The sequence below is a fragment of the Trichomycterus rosablanca genome, chromosome 3 (genome assembly GCF_030014385.1).
Source record: "Trichomycterus rosablanca isolate fTriRos1 chromosome 3, fTriRos1.hap1, whole genome shotgun sequence".
Lineage (NCBI taxonomy): Eukaryota > Metazoa > Chordata > Actinopteri > Siluriformes > Trichomycteridae > Trichomycterus > Trichomycterus rosablanca.
The window spans coordinates 20,290,272-20,310,466 of record NC_085990.1 but is presented as its reverse complement, the minus strand read 5'-3'; the positions used below and the strand labels follow the sequence as shown (position 1 = coordinate 20,310,466).

At 35.4% G+C, this 20,195-nt stretch overlaps 1 protein-coding gene across 1 annotated transcript; it reads right to left on the bottom strand.

Moving 5' to 3' along the window:
- Window positions 1-1,760: 1,760 nt before the first annotated feature.
- tyrobp (transmembrane immune signaling adaptor TYROBP) lies at window positions 1,761-8,090 on the bottom strand. The gene is made up of 5 exons (XM_062991941.1): window positions 8,045-8,090; window positions 5,986-6,006; window positions 5,720-5,878; window positions 5,574-5,641; window positions 1,761-1,817 (listed from the first exon to the last, which is right to left on the bottom strand). Exons 1-5 carry the CDS (start codon window positions 8,088-8,090, stop codon window positions 1,761-1,763), a joined length of 351 nt encoding a protein of 116 aa, XP_062848011.1.
- Window positions 8,091-20,195: the final 12,105 nt, after the last annotated feature.

Here is a 20,195-nt window from a genome sequence, read left to right as displayed (position 1 = left end):
CTACTACTACTACTACTACTACTACTCATAATAATAATAATAATAATAATAATAATAATATTAATAATAACAGTAAAAATGAATTATCCTTAGCCCTTGTAGTTGTTAGATCGGCTTAAGATATCATGTAAACATCATATTTCTAATTTACTGGGTGATATTTAATACAAAATGTAGATCAGCAGTACAAACTGAGACTTCTAAACTTTGTCAACAAACTAAAAGGGCACTATTTGGAATGCCTGGAAAAGCCAGTGGTTGTGACTAAGGCCAGTGTTAAAAACCATATCCAGTACATAAAAAGACCTTTTTTGCATGGGACTTTTAACTATAAAAAGCATGCTAAATGTCACATGGCCTGGTAGGACTAAAACTAGATATTTTAGCTTGTATTTGAAGTAAATTTGTGGATTAATAATAAAAAATAAAATACCTTAATTCCAAGGAATACATTTGCCATATATCAAAAAATATTTTTTAAATACACAGATTTTTGTCTAAAACATTGTCTTTCTCATTTACAAGGTGCATAGTAGATGTTTTTTTCCACAAAAATGAACATTCAAAATAATTAAAGAAGGACTTTTGGGTGGAATGCTCATTAATACACCCAGTTACTCTTATAAAGTGTTTATAAATATTTAAATAATACTTTTTTTTAAATCAAAGATTTAAAGTAAATCTAAAGTGAAGGGTTACAGAAATTGTAACATCTAGATGTCTATGATTACATAATGACACCTTGTTGTTTGTGAATAGCTTATATACTGATCAGCCATAACATTGAAACCACCTTCATGTTTCTACACTCACTGTTCATTTAATCAGCTCCACTTACCATATAGAAGCACTTTGTAGTTCTATAATTACTGACTGTAGTCCATCTGTTTCTCTTCATGCTTTGTTAGCCCCCTTTCATGCTGTTCTTCATTGGTCAGGGCTCCCCCAGGACCACTACAGAGCAGGTATTATTTGGGTGGTGGGTCATTATCAGCACTGCAGTGACACTGACATGGTGGTGGTGTGTTAGTGTGTGTTGTGCTGGTATGAGTGGATAAGACATAGCAATGCTGATTAAGTTTTTAAACACCTCACTGTCACTGCTGGACTGAGAATAGTCCACCAACCAAAAAATATCAAGCCAACAGCACCCCGTGGGCAGCGTCCTGTGATCACTGATGAAGGTCTATAAGATGACCACCTCAAACTGCAGCAAGCGATCGTCTCTGACTTTACATCTACAAGGTGAACCAAGTAGGTAGGAGTTGGTAGGTAGGAGCAGCGCTGCTGTGTCTTATCCACTCATACCAGCACAACACACACTAACACACCATCACCACCATGTCAGTGTCACTGCAATGCTGAGAATGATCCACCACCTAAATAATACCTGCTCAGTGGTGATCCTGTGGGGGTCCTGACCATTAAAGAACAGGGTGAAAGCAGGTTAAAAAAAGTATGTAGAGAAATAGATGGACTACAGTCAGTTATTGACTATATACAACTATTTTTAGTGCTCCTATATGGTAAGTGGAGCTGATAAAATGGACAGTGAGTGTAGAAACAAGGAAGTGGTTTTAATGTTATGGCTGATCGGTGTATGTGAATAGAACCAAAGTAAATAGTTTCATTAAACCATAAATATTCCACCATTATTTGTTCTCATTCTTAGTGAAGATAGTTTAGACTGAAGATTAATTTAATAACAGGCTATGTGAATGTCTTTCTCTCAGTGAGTTACCGTCACAGGACCTGAAGCTTTATTTCTGGTACTGGCAGAGGTCGTTATATATATCCGACTGAACTCCATATAGTTCCTGTTACAAAATATACAAGCAAAACAGAGAGCTTGATTTAAAACAGTACAACATGACAGTTTCTGTACATTCTGAGAGCTACTACACAAATACAATGTTAATGTAGGGAAGAAGTGTAATAGACAGTAAAGGTTGTAAATATTATGAATACAAAAATAAACTGTTTGTATTTATTGCATTATATATATTCATAAATTCATTGTCAGTTTTATCATAGCTTTATTCTTTTCAGGTTCGTAGTGGGTCTGATTTACTGGGCGAAAGGTAGGAAACACCCAAGACAGGTCACCAGTCCATTACACACACTCATACTTAGGGGGACTTTAGTATCCCCAATTAACCTGACTGCATGTTTTTGGACTGTGGGAGGAAACTCCACACAGAAGAGACCCAGACTTAATGTGAAACTGTTCTGTTTTTACCCCTGTGATTTCTTCTGCATATCACACTTTTTAATTATATTATAAGTTTTTAAGAAAGTAATTGAAATGTTTTAGTCTAAAAAGGCTTCAAAGGCTATTTCTGAGTAACTGAGACTCCAGTAAACCACATCAAGAGCCATTATTTCCAAATAATACAGCAGTGGCTTTACCCAGAAGTGAACATCATACCAACATTTTTCTAAGAACACACCGACAACTTTAAGTCACAAAGAACCATTAATATAATTGACAGAATCATAAATTCTGCTCTAAAAAAAGGTAAGGTTTAGTTGGATTAAGCAGCAAGACAACAATCTGAAGAACAAAATCACATCTAAATGGCTTAGTAAAAATTAGACATTTTTAGGAGTGGTCATGTCAAGTCTGGACTTTAACCTAATTAAGATGCTATGTGTAAAAGAACCTCAGAGTAGTGAGCCAGCATTCCTCATTGTCATAGATTTGCTTGCACGGCTGGTAAATAAAAACGGCAAACGTTTTTACGTTTAGATGGGTTGGTACTTGATAACTTTTCCTTTAATAGATGAAATAATTATGGTGTGTGGAGTTTTTTGTTTACTCAAGTTGTCTTATTTAACATTTTGTTTATAGAGTAACATTTAAGCAAACATAGGAGCATTCAGGAAGGGGACAATAGTTTTTACAGCTTTATGATACTGTTCTACCTTCAGAAAATACATTTACAAAACTGAACCAGATAACAAGCACTATGAAGTGGAGATATCCTAAAATATCATATAATTTGACTCTGAAAGGTTGAAAAGCTGTTGCATGTGAAAGAAGAAGCCCATAACTCCCATAATGTTGTATATATTTATCTGATAATATACTCAGTTCCTTATTTACTCAATTACTCTTTCAGTTTTCATTAACAATTAACTGTTTATTTTCACATTTTAAATAGAACACTCAGACGTTTTACTTTACTTAAAATTTCCCTTTATATTTCCTAAAAAATTAGAGCTTTGTTATAAGTCCAAAAGTATGTGGATACCTAATCATAAGCTTGTTGGACACCCTCCCATACCACTTTTTGGGTATAACAACATCCACTGCTTTGGAAATTGTTTTAAAAAAGTTTGGAGTGTGTCCATAGGTATTTGTGCCTTTTTAGTAAAAAGAATTTCTAAGGTCAAACACTAATGTTTAATGACAAGGCAATCACTGTATCAATTCATACTAAAGGTGTATATATGAGCTATAAATCTGAGTCAATTCAGATATTCTGTTCCACATATGACCAGAGTCGGAAATCCCCCTCTGAGTAGCTGTTTTCACATGTCAGTCTCACATGATAACAGTAGTAGCAGCAATATTAACTGACCACTTAGAGGTCAGTACATTTATACTGATAATGACCGATACATAATATTATGAACTAATATAACTACTTAGATGTTGTTTTCTGTAGTTTGTGACTTTGTCTCTTTATTTTACCACCATTGCCTTTATCTATCACAGACCATGTGAAATGTTATAATTGTTAATATTTGTGTTACAGGGCACTCAGGTGGCACAGAAGTACAACACGCTTTAACTCCAGTACTAAAGTAAAAGTTCACAAGTCTGGCCAAGTGTGTGAAAAAAACTTTAATTTGCAGTTAATTACCTACAGTTCCCAACTGTAACTGGATTATTCTATTACAGACCAAATGAAATGTATTACTGGTAATACTTCTGCTACAGGGTGTCAGGTGGTGCAGCAGTAAAAGACTATCACACTTGCAAGTTCGAATCTCAGCTCTGCTACTGGCAGGACGGACGCCTATACAAACAATGATTGGCTTGTCAGAGGGTGAGAGTGCCAGAAAGGGTTTCTCAAAACTGCTACAGTTACAACCTCTGCTGGCTGATCAATTGTTCTAGTAAATTAATAGTAACTAAATAGTAATGGAAGTGGCTGAAACAGGCCCTTAGTGCCGGTCCCAAGCCTGCATAAAAATAGTCATGAAAGGCATCTAGCATAAAAACTGTGCAATTCAGCTCTAGAAAATTAAAATAAACTTAATAGTAGTGGAAGTGGCTGAAACAGGCTCTTAGTGCCAGTCCCAAGCCTGGATAAAGATAGTAATGAAAGGCATCTAGCATAAAAACTGTGCAGTTCAGTCCAAACCTGCTGTAGCAACATGAGAGCAGCCAAAAAATAAATAAATAAGAATAAAAATAATAGTTGGATTTAAGAACTTGCATTAGTTGTTGCTTTCAAACATTTTCAGTTTATTTAATTTAATGTACGGCTGCCCTTTGCATAGTAAGCAAGTTAACTAAGCATTCTGATGCAATCAATAAAATAAAAAGAAACAAAACCATAAATCAGTAACTGGAAAAACGATTAAAAAAAAACTCTCTAGTGGTTGAGATGCCAGTTTGTAATTCTAAATGAATTAATGCAAAGAAAAGTTACTATAATCATTTTCACAAAACGTATTTTTGTCAGGGCAGCACGGTGGGTAGCACTGTCGCCTCACAGCAAGAAGGTCCTGGGTTCGATCCCCAGGCGGGGCGGTCCGGGTCCTTTCTGTGCGGAGATTGCATGTTCTCCCTGTGTCTGTGTGGGTTTCCTCCGGGAGCTCCGGTTTCCTCCCACAGTCCAAAAACATGCAGTCAGGTTAAATGGAGACACTGAATTGGCCTATAGGTGAATGGGTGTGTGTGTATGTGTGTGTGTGTGTGTGTGTGTGTGTGTATGTGTGTCTGCCCTGCGATGGACTGGCGCCCCATCTAGGGTGTTACTGTGTGCTCCAACCACCCTCCACCCGCGACTCTAACTGGATAACGCGGTTAAGAAAGTGAGTGAGTGAGTGTTTCTGTCATGTTTATCCTTTGCGTATAAAATCTAAATTACAGGCCTGTCGCTGTTGCGTAAACAATGTACCATTGATTTAATTGTTGGGATTTTTGTTTTTTTTCTATTTATAATTCATATTCCACCATAGCAGCAAAAAATATTTTCTTTATATCTTAAACAGTCGTTAGATTAAAAAAATCTTGGGTTACAATCACTTCAAGCATGCGAACGTCATAAAAAGTAAAAAATGTTAAAACACTTAAAAACCTTACATTTCTAACAATTCAAAAAGGTCATTTGTCACATTAGCATCAGATGGTTACGGTTATTGTGATTTCCTGACTGCTACTATATTGTTGTGCTGACATTCAACTTGACACACCCCTTTATATCCAGCTTGCAGGCTAAAAACAGCTTTAATTTGGATACTTATTTACAGGTTTCAATAAGCATTTTAAGGCTGGTGCTCCAAAATGTTTGAAATGATACTGATACATAACCTAAATGACTTTAAATACTATTTACCTGATAGGGGGACTCTGTAATTTCCACTTCTTTTTGTCTGATTGTTGACCGTTGACTTTTTTCTTTGCCTTCAGACATAAAAATTATACATTTAGGCTCATTTAATATTGCCTCTTATTCCCCACACACAAACAAATAATTCATACCTCTTCCAGAAGAGTTAGTACATGTGCGCATGCTGCTCTTTCTTTTTTGACGTGATGCAAAACAGTAAACTGAGATAGTAATAAGAAGTGTGAGGATAATGTCAGAAGTAACAATGGCAATAATGACCCCCATGTTCAGATGGTAACATGAACCACAGTCTGAAAGAGGAACAGAGACAGCACATGACTGTGAACCAGAAGGATACAACATAAATCACACAAACATGTTTGTATGTGTAATTTTGTTTATTTTTGAGAGTAAATACCTTGTGTTGCTGCAACAGAACCTGGTAAAACAAGAAAATATTACATAATTACACACATGCACACATTACCTATCACTCAGTCTATGATTTTAGCATATTTTACTGGGTCAAAATTAGAATTTCTCATAGCTTGCACTACCAGACTGACGTGACTTCCATAAGCTGTTTAGAAATCCCGATTACAACATTTTCTTCCTGAAAAGTCATAATAACTTTTAATGTGGCAGCAATTTTGAATTCCATGATGGCATGTTATGAAAAACCTGATATTATTCACCTCCATGGTCACCCCACACACACACACAAACACAAAACTGCTGAACAAAATATAATATACGAAAAACATCTGAAATGACATCTAAGCTATAAAAGAGCTCTGACATTAAGCACCATAATGTATAGTAACAGTATATAAAGTACATTTTATCTAGTTTACCCCAAAGCTTTATTGTATACGTGTATAGGCACATCCCTTTATCATCTATATATTCCTATATACACCGATCAGTCATAACATTATGACCACCTTCCTAATATTGTGTTGGTCCCCCCTTTACTGCCAAAACAGCCCTGTAACTGTGATGCACTGTGTATTCTGACACCTTTCTATCAGAACCAGCATTAACTTCTTCAGCAATTTAAGTTACAGTAGCTCGTCTGTTGGATCGGACCACATGGGCACGTGCATCAATGAGCCTTGGCCGCCCATGACCCTGTCGCCGGTTTACCACTGTTCCTTCCTTGGACCACTTTTGATAGATACTGACCACTGCAACCGGGAACACGCCACAAGAGCTGCAGTTTTGGAGATGTTCTGACCCAGACGTCCAGCCATCACAATTTGGCCCTTGTCAAACTTGCTCAAATCCTTACGCTTGCCCATTTTTCCTATTTAGTTCACCTGTCAGAGGTCACAATAAAGATGGAAAAAAATCTTGAAAAAAGAAACCTTACCTTGACCCTTAATTGGTAAATGTGGTTGGTTATTAAAACGATTTTGATGTAAGTAAAAATCTATGTAATTCTCAAATTTTGGTTTGGCGGAATATTTAAATATCCACAGTTTATTACACCTGGTTTAAACTATATTCTTACATTTTTATATTAAAGTATAAAGGGTGGCTTTTAAGTTTTAAAATAGTCACATGTGACCAGTAGTTCTTACACTATTTTTTTTAATTAGCCACAGTAATTATAAAGAAATTGTTCCTGTCATTAATCTGATTTATAAATATATTTCCAGATATCTGTTAAAAAGAAATACAACAGTGGTTTAAAGTGAAAGCTTACTGACAGGGACAGATACTACGTTATAGGACTTAATAACTCCTGTCTTACCAAAACTACATGTCATAACAATTATGAAATGGAATGCAACTGTGCAAAGACAATGTCTTGGTATAAGAAGCACAAATCCTAAACCCATGAACAATAACAAATAATACTAATTATTAGTCAACTTTCACAGTATTTCCTACGTCTGAATAGGTTAACACTAAGCAAAAGCCACAATACCTGTTTCCAGTTGTTCTGTACAATGGTTTATTTATAATGGAATAGTCAGAGATATTATGGAAAGGTCAGGGAATTTATTAGTTCTAATGATTGTATTGTATGATCAGTCAACACATACAAGACAGTTTTACGGGACCAGATGCCCCCTGTGGTGCAAGAGGTTTAATCAGGATAAAGGCAAACACCTTCCACAGCCTTTTCAACCACAATCCTCAAACACAATCCAAATTTCAAAGGTAATTTTTAAAGAATCGTGCAAGATTTCATCACAAAATACTCAACACTTACATGACAGCATTATGAAAAGGATTAGAACTGTCCCGGAGGCAATAAGGCCCTTTTAAAAGCTTCTCAAATACATTGAAATCATGCTAGATCTCATTCCCCACCAGCTTCACAAACTGTCCACTCAGTTCTTTCTGAGGTATAGTTTTAAATAAACACTAAAATCTCCTAAAAATCTTACTAGATTAAGCAATTCAAATAAAACATCAGCCTATTTACACATATTAAATGGATCTAATAAGGACAGTAACCGACTCACCAAATAGTCCACTGATAACAGCTATCAAAGGTACAGTCCATCCCATGATGAGTGCAGGTTGATTAGAAAAATTGCTGCCTGTGATTTTACTTGTTCTCAATAAAGGCTGCAAAATTTATTTCACGTTATTGTTGTTGACCCAAAACAATGAAGAATGAGGCGAGTGCAGGCGAGAAAGGCTTTAGTGTTTGTTGGTCATTGTAAGACTAGGAGGAGTCATGTGGTTTTTCATGGCTAGTGTGTGGTGTCAGCTTCTCTTCACACTTACACTCATGCATACACAAACACACTGTGCTCAAACAATACCAAACAATACCAAACAATATTCAGTCATACCAAAAGAGCCACAATGTAGTCAAATGTATTCAGCAATGAACCTAGATCTAACATTTTACATTAGATTTGATATTATAAAATGTGTATGCCTTGTCCGTTTTTTGCTGTTTTTAGAGGAGGTGTTATGGTCAGGTTATTTCCGCTCTTAAACGAGGACAGCTCAGTTCAGCGCTAGTTCCTGATACTGGTTAGGTGGTTGCAACATTGTGGTTCTGCACTTCAGCAAGCTTTTTCTGCACTTTTAAAATGTGAAGGTTTTATCAGTAAAGCTAGGTGTACCCTGACACACATACACATGAGTCACTGCCTGTGTGTGTGTACAACCCCAAATCAGAAAAAGTTGGTTCAGTATGGAACAAATTTTTTTTTCAATACAGGCAGAATGAATATGGGGATGGGTAAAATGTTGCATAATGTTGTAATAAGGTAAAAACTGTTCTCTGAGCTTGGAGGCATCTAGGATGGACCATCACACAGTGGAAAGTTGTACCGTGAATTGTGGTCAGATGAATAGTTTTTCTTCTCTTTTTTGGAAAAAAAATGGACTCAGTGTGCTTCAGACCAAAGACAAAAAGGACCATCCAGACTGTTATCAGCAACAAGTCCAAAACCCAGGGTCTGTCATGGTATGGGGCTGTGTCAGTGCCCTTGGCAAAGGTCATTTACACTTCTGTGATGGCAGGATTAATGCCGAAAAGTACATTGAGATCTTAGAGCAACATCTGCTCCAGGGACGTCTATGCATTTTTCAACAAGACAATGCAAACCACATGCTGCACACATTACAAAGGCATGGCTGTGAAAGGAGAGGGTACGGGTACTGGATAATGTGTTGAAAATTTTGAAATTACACCTACAAAATACAACGCTATTGAAATAAGGAAGGAAATAATAGAGAAATATGAGAGTTATTGTTGTTTCTGGTAGATACAATGTATTATGGTGTATGGTACAGCACACGTACTGTACTGAAATGTGGTGTTTTTATGTACAGTACTACTGTGTATTGTTGTTTATTATTGTTTATTACAGTAAACAGTAAATTGTATATTAATCCTATAATTTAGGATTGTAGAATAGACAGAATATAGAATATAAAAATGCGACAACGACGACCCCGTACTGTTGCACACAAGATTACACCTTAACGCGTCATCACTTGGTATCCTCAGTGCCAAAACATCTTTTAAGTGTTGTAAGTAGGAATGGAAACATTATAAAGTGGTAAATGTTTTACCGTCCCAACATTTTTTGAAATGTGCTGCTGGAAGAAAATGCAGGAATGGATGTTTATTAACAAACCAGACAAAACATGAAGTGTTCTGTAATAAAATAAGTAAATAATGAAGTAAAGGTAAATGTAAGGAAGACTGTTTGCATTTTTTTTTTAATTTGCATTTTCCATTCTGTCCCGACTTTTTTTTTTTTTTTGGGGGGGGGGTTGTATGTCTGTATGTACACTGTAATAAATGGACCTTTGTATCTTTGCCTATGACTTTGGCAAATTGTGACTTTCAAATAAGCACCAGATCACAATGCAGCACCATATCACAATGAGTAATTCAGACTGACAATGTTGACTGATGGATCTCCTTGTTGAGCACCAGTTCCTGAACTTGTGCTGTGCTGTCATAGGCATGTGCATTTTTTTCCATTTTCCATTTTTCTCATGTATCTACCAGTTTTATGAATCTTATGCAGCATTTTCAAATCTTATATACATTTTCAAATCGCATAGCAGATACAATTTGCATATAAAATTCTGTCCTCAGTGGTAAAAAACATTTTAGTAAGTCAAATCCACGTTTGATTTTTTTTTGCGTCCAGTCTGATAATGTGAGAGGAAGAGTTGGAAAGAGATAGATGAATTAGTGCTTGTGAGCTTTAGTAGAACATGGAGAGTCTGTACTGGTTTGGGGCTGCATTTCTATCACTGGTGTTGATGACATTGTCCAAATTAATAAAATCATTAATGCTGAAAAGTACAGACAGGTTTTAATTAATCATTTTATTTTTCAGCATGCAGTGAAATCATATTTGAAACAGCTGATAAAACACTAACATGGCCAGAACTGAAAATTATGGAAGCAGTGTGGGATCACCTGGACAGAGAAAGAAATCAAAGAGAGCTTAAATCTAACGAAAAACTCTGGGAAGTGCTGAAAAAAGCCTGATATAATATACAGTAGACCCTTGAGTTACGAACTGTTTACCATACAAACATTTTGGGTTACGAACAATCTTTTTCAACTTAACGTGCAAAAAAATTTCGGATTACGAACCGAAATTCGCAAAACACGTGACGTCACAAACAAGTTGGCTCCGACCGTCTCTCTCTATATATACATACAGTGAGTGAACATTCGGACAGTGGACAGTGTTTTTCCGGTGTTTTCTTTATATTTTGTAAAATTCTATATTAAAATGTCCCCAGAGAAGGTGCAGAGAAAGTGCAGTTTTCTGTTGTTGTATAACTCCTGCCAGTAGCACAGTGTCACTGTGTATCAGACAGAGAGAACATTGAGTAAGACAGAAGGAAGTTATTCTTTCGTGAAATTACACCTACAAAATACAACGCTATTGAAATAAGGAAGGAAATAATAGAGAAATATGAGAGTTATTGTTGTTTCTGGTAGATACAATGTATTATGGTGTATGGTACAGCACATGTACTGTACTGAAATGTGGTGTTTTTATGTACAGTACAGTAGTGTATTGTTGTTTATTATTGTTTATTACAGTAATGTCTATTCTATAATTTAGGATTTAAGGGCAAATATACTTGTATTTATAACAAAAAAGATCTTTTAAGACATTAGAAAGGTTAGGTAAGGGGGTGGTTTGGGAGGTCTGGCACGGATTAATTCTATTTACATTATTTCTTATGGGTAAAATAGGTTTAACTAACGAACATTTTGACTTAAGAACAGCCCTTCGGAACCAATTAAATTCATAAGTCAAGAGTCCGCTGTACCAGAAAATTACTTACATTACAGGAAACTTTAGGACTCCCCAAAAGGGTGTTTAATGATAAGAATGATCTTACTTAATACTGACTTTTGGCTCTAGAAAATAGTTTTTTCTTTTATTTTGCATAAATATTTATTGTATTTTCTGTTTATATCTTTATAAAGAATAAATATAAAGATTATAAAGATAAATATGGATGCTCATTAAAACTTTGCTGAAATACTAAAGCTATTGGTGGCCTAAGACGTTTGCACAGTAAAGTACACAAACACACACAGCTTTGGGTTGTCAAACAGAATGTCATTGGGCCCTTGAGCAAGGCAATGTACATGGCTAATGCCTGCTTACAACAACCTGCCATATGAAAGAAACTTTTCATGTGTATATGTATGTATGACAAATAAAGGCATTCTATCTGCCCTAGATTATCTTTTTATCCTATTATATACGAGGGATCTTCAAAAAGTTTCCACACTTATGTTTTCGGTGGAAACGGTAAGGGCGGAAGGAGTAATAATTGGTCATGTCTGAAAGCCTGAGAGAGCTTCTAGTCTGGATTTAGCGCCGTCTCATTTCCACCTTTTGAACTGCGCAAAGAAGCTTTAAGGGGAAGAAGATTTATATGTGATGATGATGTGAAAGCAGTGGTGCATCAGTGGCTACGCTAGGAAAAATGCATTGGAAGGTGACTAAAAAAATGACGTAATTAGTTTTTGGAAATTTTTAATAAATAGAGTTTTAAAAAGTGCGGAAATAACCCTTCTATGTTATTGGTAAAAAAAAAACAATGAATGAACAATTTGAAAGAAGCAAGCCAAATAAAAAAGCTATGCTGTATAAAAGTGAAATTCTTAAAAAGAAGGAAAATTTACCTTTTATGAAAACAATAATAAAACTTTTATGACAGACATTTTAACACAGACCATTTGTAGGAAAGGGGTTACAGGTCCACATAAAACAGTGACACGTCCTTTACCAACCCACTGGTTGACTACTGGTATAAAAATACCTGAACTTCACCTCAGCCCAAACCCAAGCTATGACCTACTTAGACATAAAAATGACATTTTAATAATTGCATTTAGGTGTTTTACAACCAAGTGTGTTTTACAACCAAGTGTTTGTAATCAATTCATGATTAAAGTATACGCTTACTGCCTACTTCATGGCAACAGTCTGGACAATGCAAAGTCCTGTTCCAGCACGACATTAAAACATGGTTCGACAAATTTGGTGTAGAGTAACTTCAGTGGCCTTTAGAGATTCCTGACCTTAAACACCTAATGATCACCATCCTAAGATCTGTTTAGGTCAGTACTTAGATTCAAGACAGTCAAACTGAGTTGATTCCACAGAAAGGTATCACTGTAAATAATTCTCATGTTCAAAGTACCCAAAAATGGCATAGATAGGCAAAGATTAAGGATAATAATAATGACAATGAATTAATACTATTATTATTTCATTAGTAGTAATAGTGGTAGTCATAGTTGCAACACAAGCACTGAAACACAAGATATAAACAGTTTAATGAAGGGATCACATTAAATACAACAATAAATAGAACAAGAAATTCAATAACCCACCACCAACAACGATTGTTTGTTTGTCTGTTTATTAGGATTTTAATGTCATGTTAACACTTGGTTACATTCATCACATAGACGGTAATTACTGACCACACAAGGTTAATCAGTTCACAAGTTTAACGTCAAACACAATTTATTATTTTCAATCCACCTCACTTGCATGTCTTTGGACTGTGGGAGGAAACCCACGCAGACACGGGGAGAACATGCAAACTCCACACAGAAAGGACCCAGACCTCCCCACCTGGGGATCGAACCTTCTTGCTGTGAGGCGACAGTGCTACCCACTGAGCCACCGGTGGGCTAGCGGTGCTCTGTCAACTGTGCTAGGTTAACACTAGTGCAGACAAAACGAGAACAAGACAATAAAAGGAAAACATGATTATTCAATCATTAAATCCAATCTTTACAATATACAGATTTGATTAATTTGATAATCAGAACAATTTGAGTGAAGTAAATGAACCCTGATAAACCTCCTGTAATAACTGGCAAAATCATGAAAGCACTGTAGTTCTTTGACCTTTCTGGTTCTGATCCTCCATGTCTGGGGAGAGAATATAACCTAAAAAAGAGACTGTGGTCACATGGAACTGGCAGTTCTCTAACTTGGTTATGTAACAAATATTCCAGGACTTTACTCACATGTTGCTGGTGCTTCACTGGGTTTTCAGAGTAAATCAGGATGTTGTCAATGTATGACAAACTAATGGAGGAAATCACTAAAGACCACATTCTAGAATGAGTAAAACATGTCTTAGTCAGCCCATATGGCATCACAAAGTACTCTTATTGGGACAGTGGTAGCCTAGTGGGTAGAGCTTTGGGCTATCAACCGGAAGATTGGCGGTTCAAATCCAGGCTCTGCTATGCAGCCACTATTGGGTTTTTCAGCAAGGCCCTTAACCCTGTCAGCTCCAGGGACGCCGTACAATGGCTGACCCTGCGCTCTGACCCCAGCTTCCAAACAAGCTGGGACATGTGAAGAAAGAATTTCATTGTACTGTACATCTGTATATGTATATATGACAAATAAAGTATATCTTCTTCTTATTATTATTATTGTACTCATATGGTTCATTGGACCGTCTTATTCTCGTCTACTTTATCTGAATAGGTTTGTTTGCACTCATCTTGTGATTTGGTTGAAATTGCAGTAGCCATTTTTCTCGACAAAAAAGAACCAGAAACCCAAGAAATTATTTTGTAACAGAGCAATTTGGTGTTGTGATGGTGTTTTCTCTATTGATAATAAATAAATAGTAAATAATAACTAACAAATAAATAAAATAATTATATCAAAATAGATGTTTGTGTTTCGTCAGATTGTCTTTATCTTCTTTACAACAGAAGCCAAAAGTGAAAAAAGGTCAAAAGTCGAAAGCGTCAATACAATCATTAAAAAATACAAATAATTTAATCAGCACAACAATTTAAGTAAAAAAAAAAAAAAAAAAACATACTTTTCAAAAGCAATAGGAACCTAATCAAAGCAGTTGCTTTGTACAAAAGGTCAGATTTCACTGTGTGGTTGACCTATAATAAATATGGCCACATTTGTTGTAAATTACAATCATTTTCACTAGTGGACTGTTGGCTTCCACTGTATATCACTGGATTACCTTTTTTAAATGGATATAGATACCATTTCAAACATGAGTGTATACTAAATCATCCATAATGATAATGATGAAGTAAGTACATGTTTTTTACAAATGAATTAAAATAAAAAACTAAAATATAATGATGCATTAATTATGCTTTTACAAATGAATTAAAATAAACACAATCATTAATATTGTTATTGTGACTATTCAAGAAGCCACTTCAGCAGGAATTTTCACACACATTTGGGCAGTGTATCCCATTTTTCATGGCAGATGTTAATTGGTATTTTCTGTATGTCTGGTCTTTGGCTGAGCTGTGGAGGGACATTCAGAGACCTTTCCCAAGAGACCAGTGTTGTTTTGGCTGTATGCTTTGGTTTATTATTGTATTTATGGGGAAGGTGTCTTCCCAGTTTCCTGCACTCTGGATGAGGTTATTTGAGGATGTTTCTGTATTTGGACACATTCATATATTCATCAATTCTTACCAGTCTTTCTGGTCCTGGCACATAGAAGCACCAACATATCATTACATTTTACTTATTTGGCATATGGCAGATGCTTTTATTCAAAGTGATAAAACCAATTGAGGATTAAGAGCTTTGCTCAATGATGGAGATTGAAGCTGCACCCCTCTGATTACCAGTCCAGAACCTTTAGCTACCTCTGCTCATAGCATAATGCCACCACCAAGTTTATTTTTGAGATGCTGTTAGCCATTTGATGTGCAGCACATGTTTTGGCCAGGTATTGTGCTTACTGTTTTGTCCACAGAGTTAACTTTTTGTCTCATTAGAACAGAAAATCTTTTGGGCCTTACATGGTAGCATTTGGCAAACTCCAAGCTCAACAGTGTCTTTCACCATTCCACTCTGCCTTCATAGCCTGATTTATTTCAATATCTCTGCACATGATTTTTGGTGCTTTTTAAGATTGATTGCTGGGTTCTTTCTTTCCTCCCTGATCAAAGCTCTTCTTGTCGGATGTCTAATTTGACTGGAAACACTTATGGTCTTATATTCCTACATTGATCTATGCTTTTGATCACAAAATTGCCTAGAAAGTACCTTGGACTATGGTATAAGGCTTCCTGAATGTCCAAACTGTTTGAATTGTAAGATGTGGGCTTCAATTAAGTTCTAGATGCACCTTAAGGGTAATTAAAGCAATTAGGATTCTGAATTGATTGACTAATTGATTGATTGATTGATTGATTACTTTATTGATCCCCGAAGGGAAATTATCACAAACATCACACAACAACATGTCAATGTAGTACAGTAAAGAATACAAAAATTAAGACAGTAATGTAATGCAAAAATAAGATTAAAAAAAATCTAAAAAATCTAGAAAAAATAAGAATATAACAAATAAGAATGTAAGACATCTAACACAAAACAAATACTAAAGGGGGTAAGTCTAAAATCAAGTAGTACTATTTGCAAGGTTTATTGTCTTTCGTGGGTACTATAGATTCTGTGTACTCCTCTTGCACCTCCTCCTCCTGCAAGAGGACGCAGAACCTATAGTACCCACAAAAGACAATAAACCTTGCAAATAGTACTGCTACAAATGTTACTACTACAAATGGTACTACTTGATACAACTACAAATGGTACTACTTGATTTGCAATTTGCACATGGTACTGGTTTATTTAAACAGCTTATAAAATGACACAGCAAAAAGCCCAAAGTATTAAAAAAAAAGTCTGATATCTTTTTGAAATTACTTTTGTGAGAAAGATTGAGAAAGAAAGTTGTTGCTTTTTAAATAATTTATGAAAAACTCGAAAAATATGTTTTTAAGTTCACCATTATGAGTAGTTAAGTGTAGATTAATGGTTAAAATTGGCAATTAAATCCATTTTAAATTCAATTCACAACACAATCAAATGTGCAAAATGTCTAGGGGTCTGAATACTTTCAGAATTCACTGGATGCTCATCATAATTAAAAAAAAAAAAAACAGGGTAGTAAACGTGTGTTTATTGAAGTGTTTAATTTTGTAATTTGCCTAAGTAAAAATAATTCTTTTCTTTTTACGGCAGTCATCTGTGATGAGTAATTGTATTACTTTGTTTTACTAAGGTTAAAAGTTTGTGTACTTCTGGTTATGCTACTAGCACAGAAATCCAGTTTATCAATGTAATGTTGATTTCGAGAATAAAGTCGTATAAGTTTCGATTTCAAGAATAAAGTCGTATAAGTTTCGATTTCGAGAATAAAGTCGTATAAGTTTCGATTTCGAGAATAAAGTCGTATAAGTTTCGATTTCGAGAATAAAGTCATATGTTTCGATTTCAAGAATAAAGTCATATACATTTTTATTTCAAGAATAGTCATATGAATTTAGATTTCAAGAATAAAGTCATATAAATTTCAATTTCAAGAATAAAGTCGTATAAGTTTTGATTTCAAGAATAAAGTCATATCAATTTCGATTTCAAGAATAAAGTCGTATAAGTTTTGATTTTGAGAATGAAGTCGTATAAGTTTCGGTTTCAAGAATAAAGTCGTATAAGTTTTGATTTCAAGAATAAAGTCGTATAAGTTTCGATTTCGAGATTAAAGTTGATCCAGGTACTGACACCGGTGCTTCTCTGAACTGACAAACCTACGATGGCTGCACACTCTTTGGCCATATTATTTAAACTTTATTCTCATAATCATTTCAACTTTAATCTCGAAATAATTTCAACTTTATTCTCATAATCATTTCGACTTTAATCTCGAAATAATTTCAACTTTATTCTCATAATCATTTAGACTTTATTCTCATAATCATTTCGACTTAATTTTCATAATCATTTCGACTTTATTCTTGAGATTTAAACTATTAAGGCTTTATTCTCAAAATCACAACTTAAAAATATTTTTTTACAGTGGCCCTAATACACCGTCGTAGTAACATGGGCTGATGGTAAAATTGTTGTTGTTGTACTTCAGACTAAGTGGACATGATCTAATCATTAACCAGATATGAAATGTCAGACCTTTTCTCTGAGTGACTTATCAGGATAAAGATAGAAGGTGTTTACTTTCATTCTTTCACAGGATGAACTGACCACAAAAAGATATGGATGGAAATCACAAGCTCGTAAGCTGTTTTAACCAAGACAGGAAGATGCACTCTCTGACATCCTATGTAAGTCACACTAAAGCAAGCAAATACTTTTCAATGAATTAACAGACTCTGCTTAGGTCAGGGTTTATTTATATATTTTCTTACGTTTGTATCTGAATGTTATGTACAACATCCATGTTACCTGAGGAGAACTGAAGACTGACACTCCATTACAAGTCCTCAATCAGACAGTAAGAGTTCTTTGCAGCCACAAAAAGGCAATAAATAAATCAGCCATTCTCGCTCCAAGACACTTGAGTCTGTGGAGTACACAACCAAGCTGATAGCACCGCTAAGACTAAAACCCAGTTCTCAGTGGACTGACAATAGTCAAGTCAACTCAAATAGTCAAATTATTTGTATAGCGCTGTTTACAATGGACATTGTCTAAAAGCAGCTTTACAGAATCCAGGACCAGTAGACCAAAAACCCTTGCAAGCCGAGAGTAAACTGAGGGCGACAGTGGCAAGGAAAAACTCCCTTAAAATTACAGGAAGAAACCTTGAGAGGAACCAGACTCAGTCAGCAGTGACCCCCATCCTCCTTGGGTGGCCTGGAGGATAATTTGAAAAAACAAAAAGGATTTACACAAATCATACATACACAAAATCAGATGGAACTAAAAGTTATAACTGGCAAAAAATGAATAAAATAATAAATATAATAATAATAATAATAATAATAATAATAATAATAATGTAAATAATTGGAGTTCTTCATTATTCAGTCCAATAGGATGTTATTCATTTCAATAGGCTGCTGCATCACCCAGAAGCCTTTTTTTCTCATTTAACCCTTGTGTGGTCTTCACTTTTGGAACCCTCTGGTATCCCTCGGGTCAAATTTACCCGAGACAATTTGGTGTTTTAAAAACAATTTTGAAATAAAATTTTAATTCATTAGCCATTAACATATACTGTATCTGATATTCAAACAATAGAGATAACATATGTTTAATGATTACAATCATTACTCTCTACTAAAACACAATTAACAATGGAAGTGTTTATTCTTTTTTTGTCATGAGTTTAAATTATAAGTTTATAATTATTAGTTTATAAGGGCAAGTTGTAGCCTAGTGGTTAAGGTACTGGACTCAGCGGCGGCTCCTGCCAAATCTCTCAGGGGGGGCAATTGTTGCAATGATGGCCAAGGTGACCTGTTCAATGGGTAAATTAAAGCTTAAATAATTAACATCTTAAGTCATCTGTCAGTTTGCCCTCACAAATAACTTTGAACATGAATGTAATTAATGTAATCAATTAATGTCAATTAAGTCACTTTGAATGAAAAGCATCTGCTAAATGCTGAAAATGTAAATGTAAAATGTAAATTAATGTTATAAATCCACTATACTCAAGACTTGGGTGTCATAAATCATGCTTATTCTGGAAAAAATTAAGTGGGACAATGTTTCCATTAACATTTATTATTTTGAACTTTTTCACTTTTATCTTATGAAATGCAAATGAACAACTGAGGCATAGTCCTTGCAACAGGGGGTGATGCTTGGGAAAAAGACAGTACTGTAATGCAAAGGTATTTATCTTTTGTCCCACCCACTTGAGGTGCAGGTGTTAGGCATATAGTGCAAGAAAATATTTGATGTGGTTTGCAGGTGTACACAGGTAAAAAGCGTATAATAAAATGTAACATTATGTTACCTCATAACAAGAAGGTCCTGGGTTCAATTCCCTGGTGGGGCGGTCTGGGGCCTTTCTGTGTGGGGTTTGCATGTTCTCCCTGTGTCTGCATGGGTTTCCTCCGGGTGCTCCAGTTTCCTCCCACAGTCCGAAGACATGCAAGTGAGGTGAATTGGAGATACTAAATTGTACAAAGACTGTGTTTGATATAACCTTGTAAACTGATGAATCTTGTGTAATGAGTAACTACCGTTCCTGTCATGAATGTCACCATAGTGTAAAACATGACGTTCAAATCATAATAAACAAACAAACAAACAATGTGTGTGTGTGTGTGTGTGTGTGTTTGTGTCTGTGGGCATGTTTCTGTATGTCTCTGGGCATGTTTCTGTCTGTCTCTGTGTATTTGGGTCAAATTGACCCTAAGACCATATGAAAGATGTAATTGTGTGGGGTACAGTAGCATGTGTGCTAAATCATTTTTTTTTTGTGCATGTTTATCACAGAAAATAAGCTAAGGCCATTGAGTTTCAGGTAGAAAGAATGTATACTTGTACCATTTTTCTTCTTTTGAAACAGGTCAATTTGACCCAAATACCATACAAGGGTTAATCAGAAACTATACTTAAACAACCAGCTGTAATACTGTAGCACAACTGCCTGAAAAGGTATTGGCACAGGAAGACAGTTCCTGAGGTCCTGGATTTGATTCCTGCTTCCAGACACTGTCTTTGAGTAGTTTTGCTTGTCTCCCAGTGTCCGCATGGGCAAGGTTTTCTTCTCAAAAAACATGCATAAGGTGGACTGGCTACACTTCTTTGATCCAAAATGTGATTGTCATGTACAACTAAAACTTCCAGAGGTTAGTGTAAGTGACTTCAT

What these genes read in the sequence shown, in the direction of transcription:
- tyrobp (XM_062991941.1), bottom strand. Translation starts at nt 8,090, where the DNA reads ATGGGATGGACTGTACCTTTGATAGCTGTTATCAGTGGACTATTTG. An exon ending in TGTTATCAGTGGACTATTTG is followed by an intron (nt 6,007 to 8,044) that starts GTGAGTCGGTTA and finishes TTGTTTTACCAG; the next exon opens with GTTCTGTTGCAGCAACACAA. An exon ending in TTCTGTTGCAGCAACACAAG is followed by an intron (nt 5,879 to 5,985) that starts GTATTTACTCTC and finishes TTCCTCTTTCAG; the next exon opens with ACTGTGGTTCATGTTACCAT.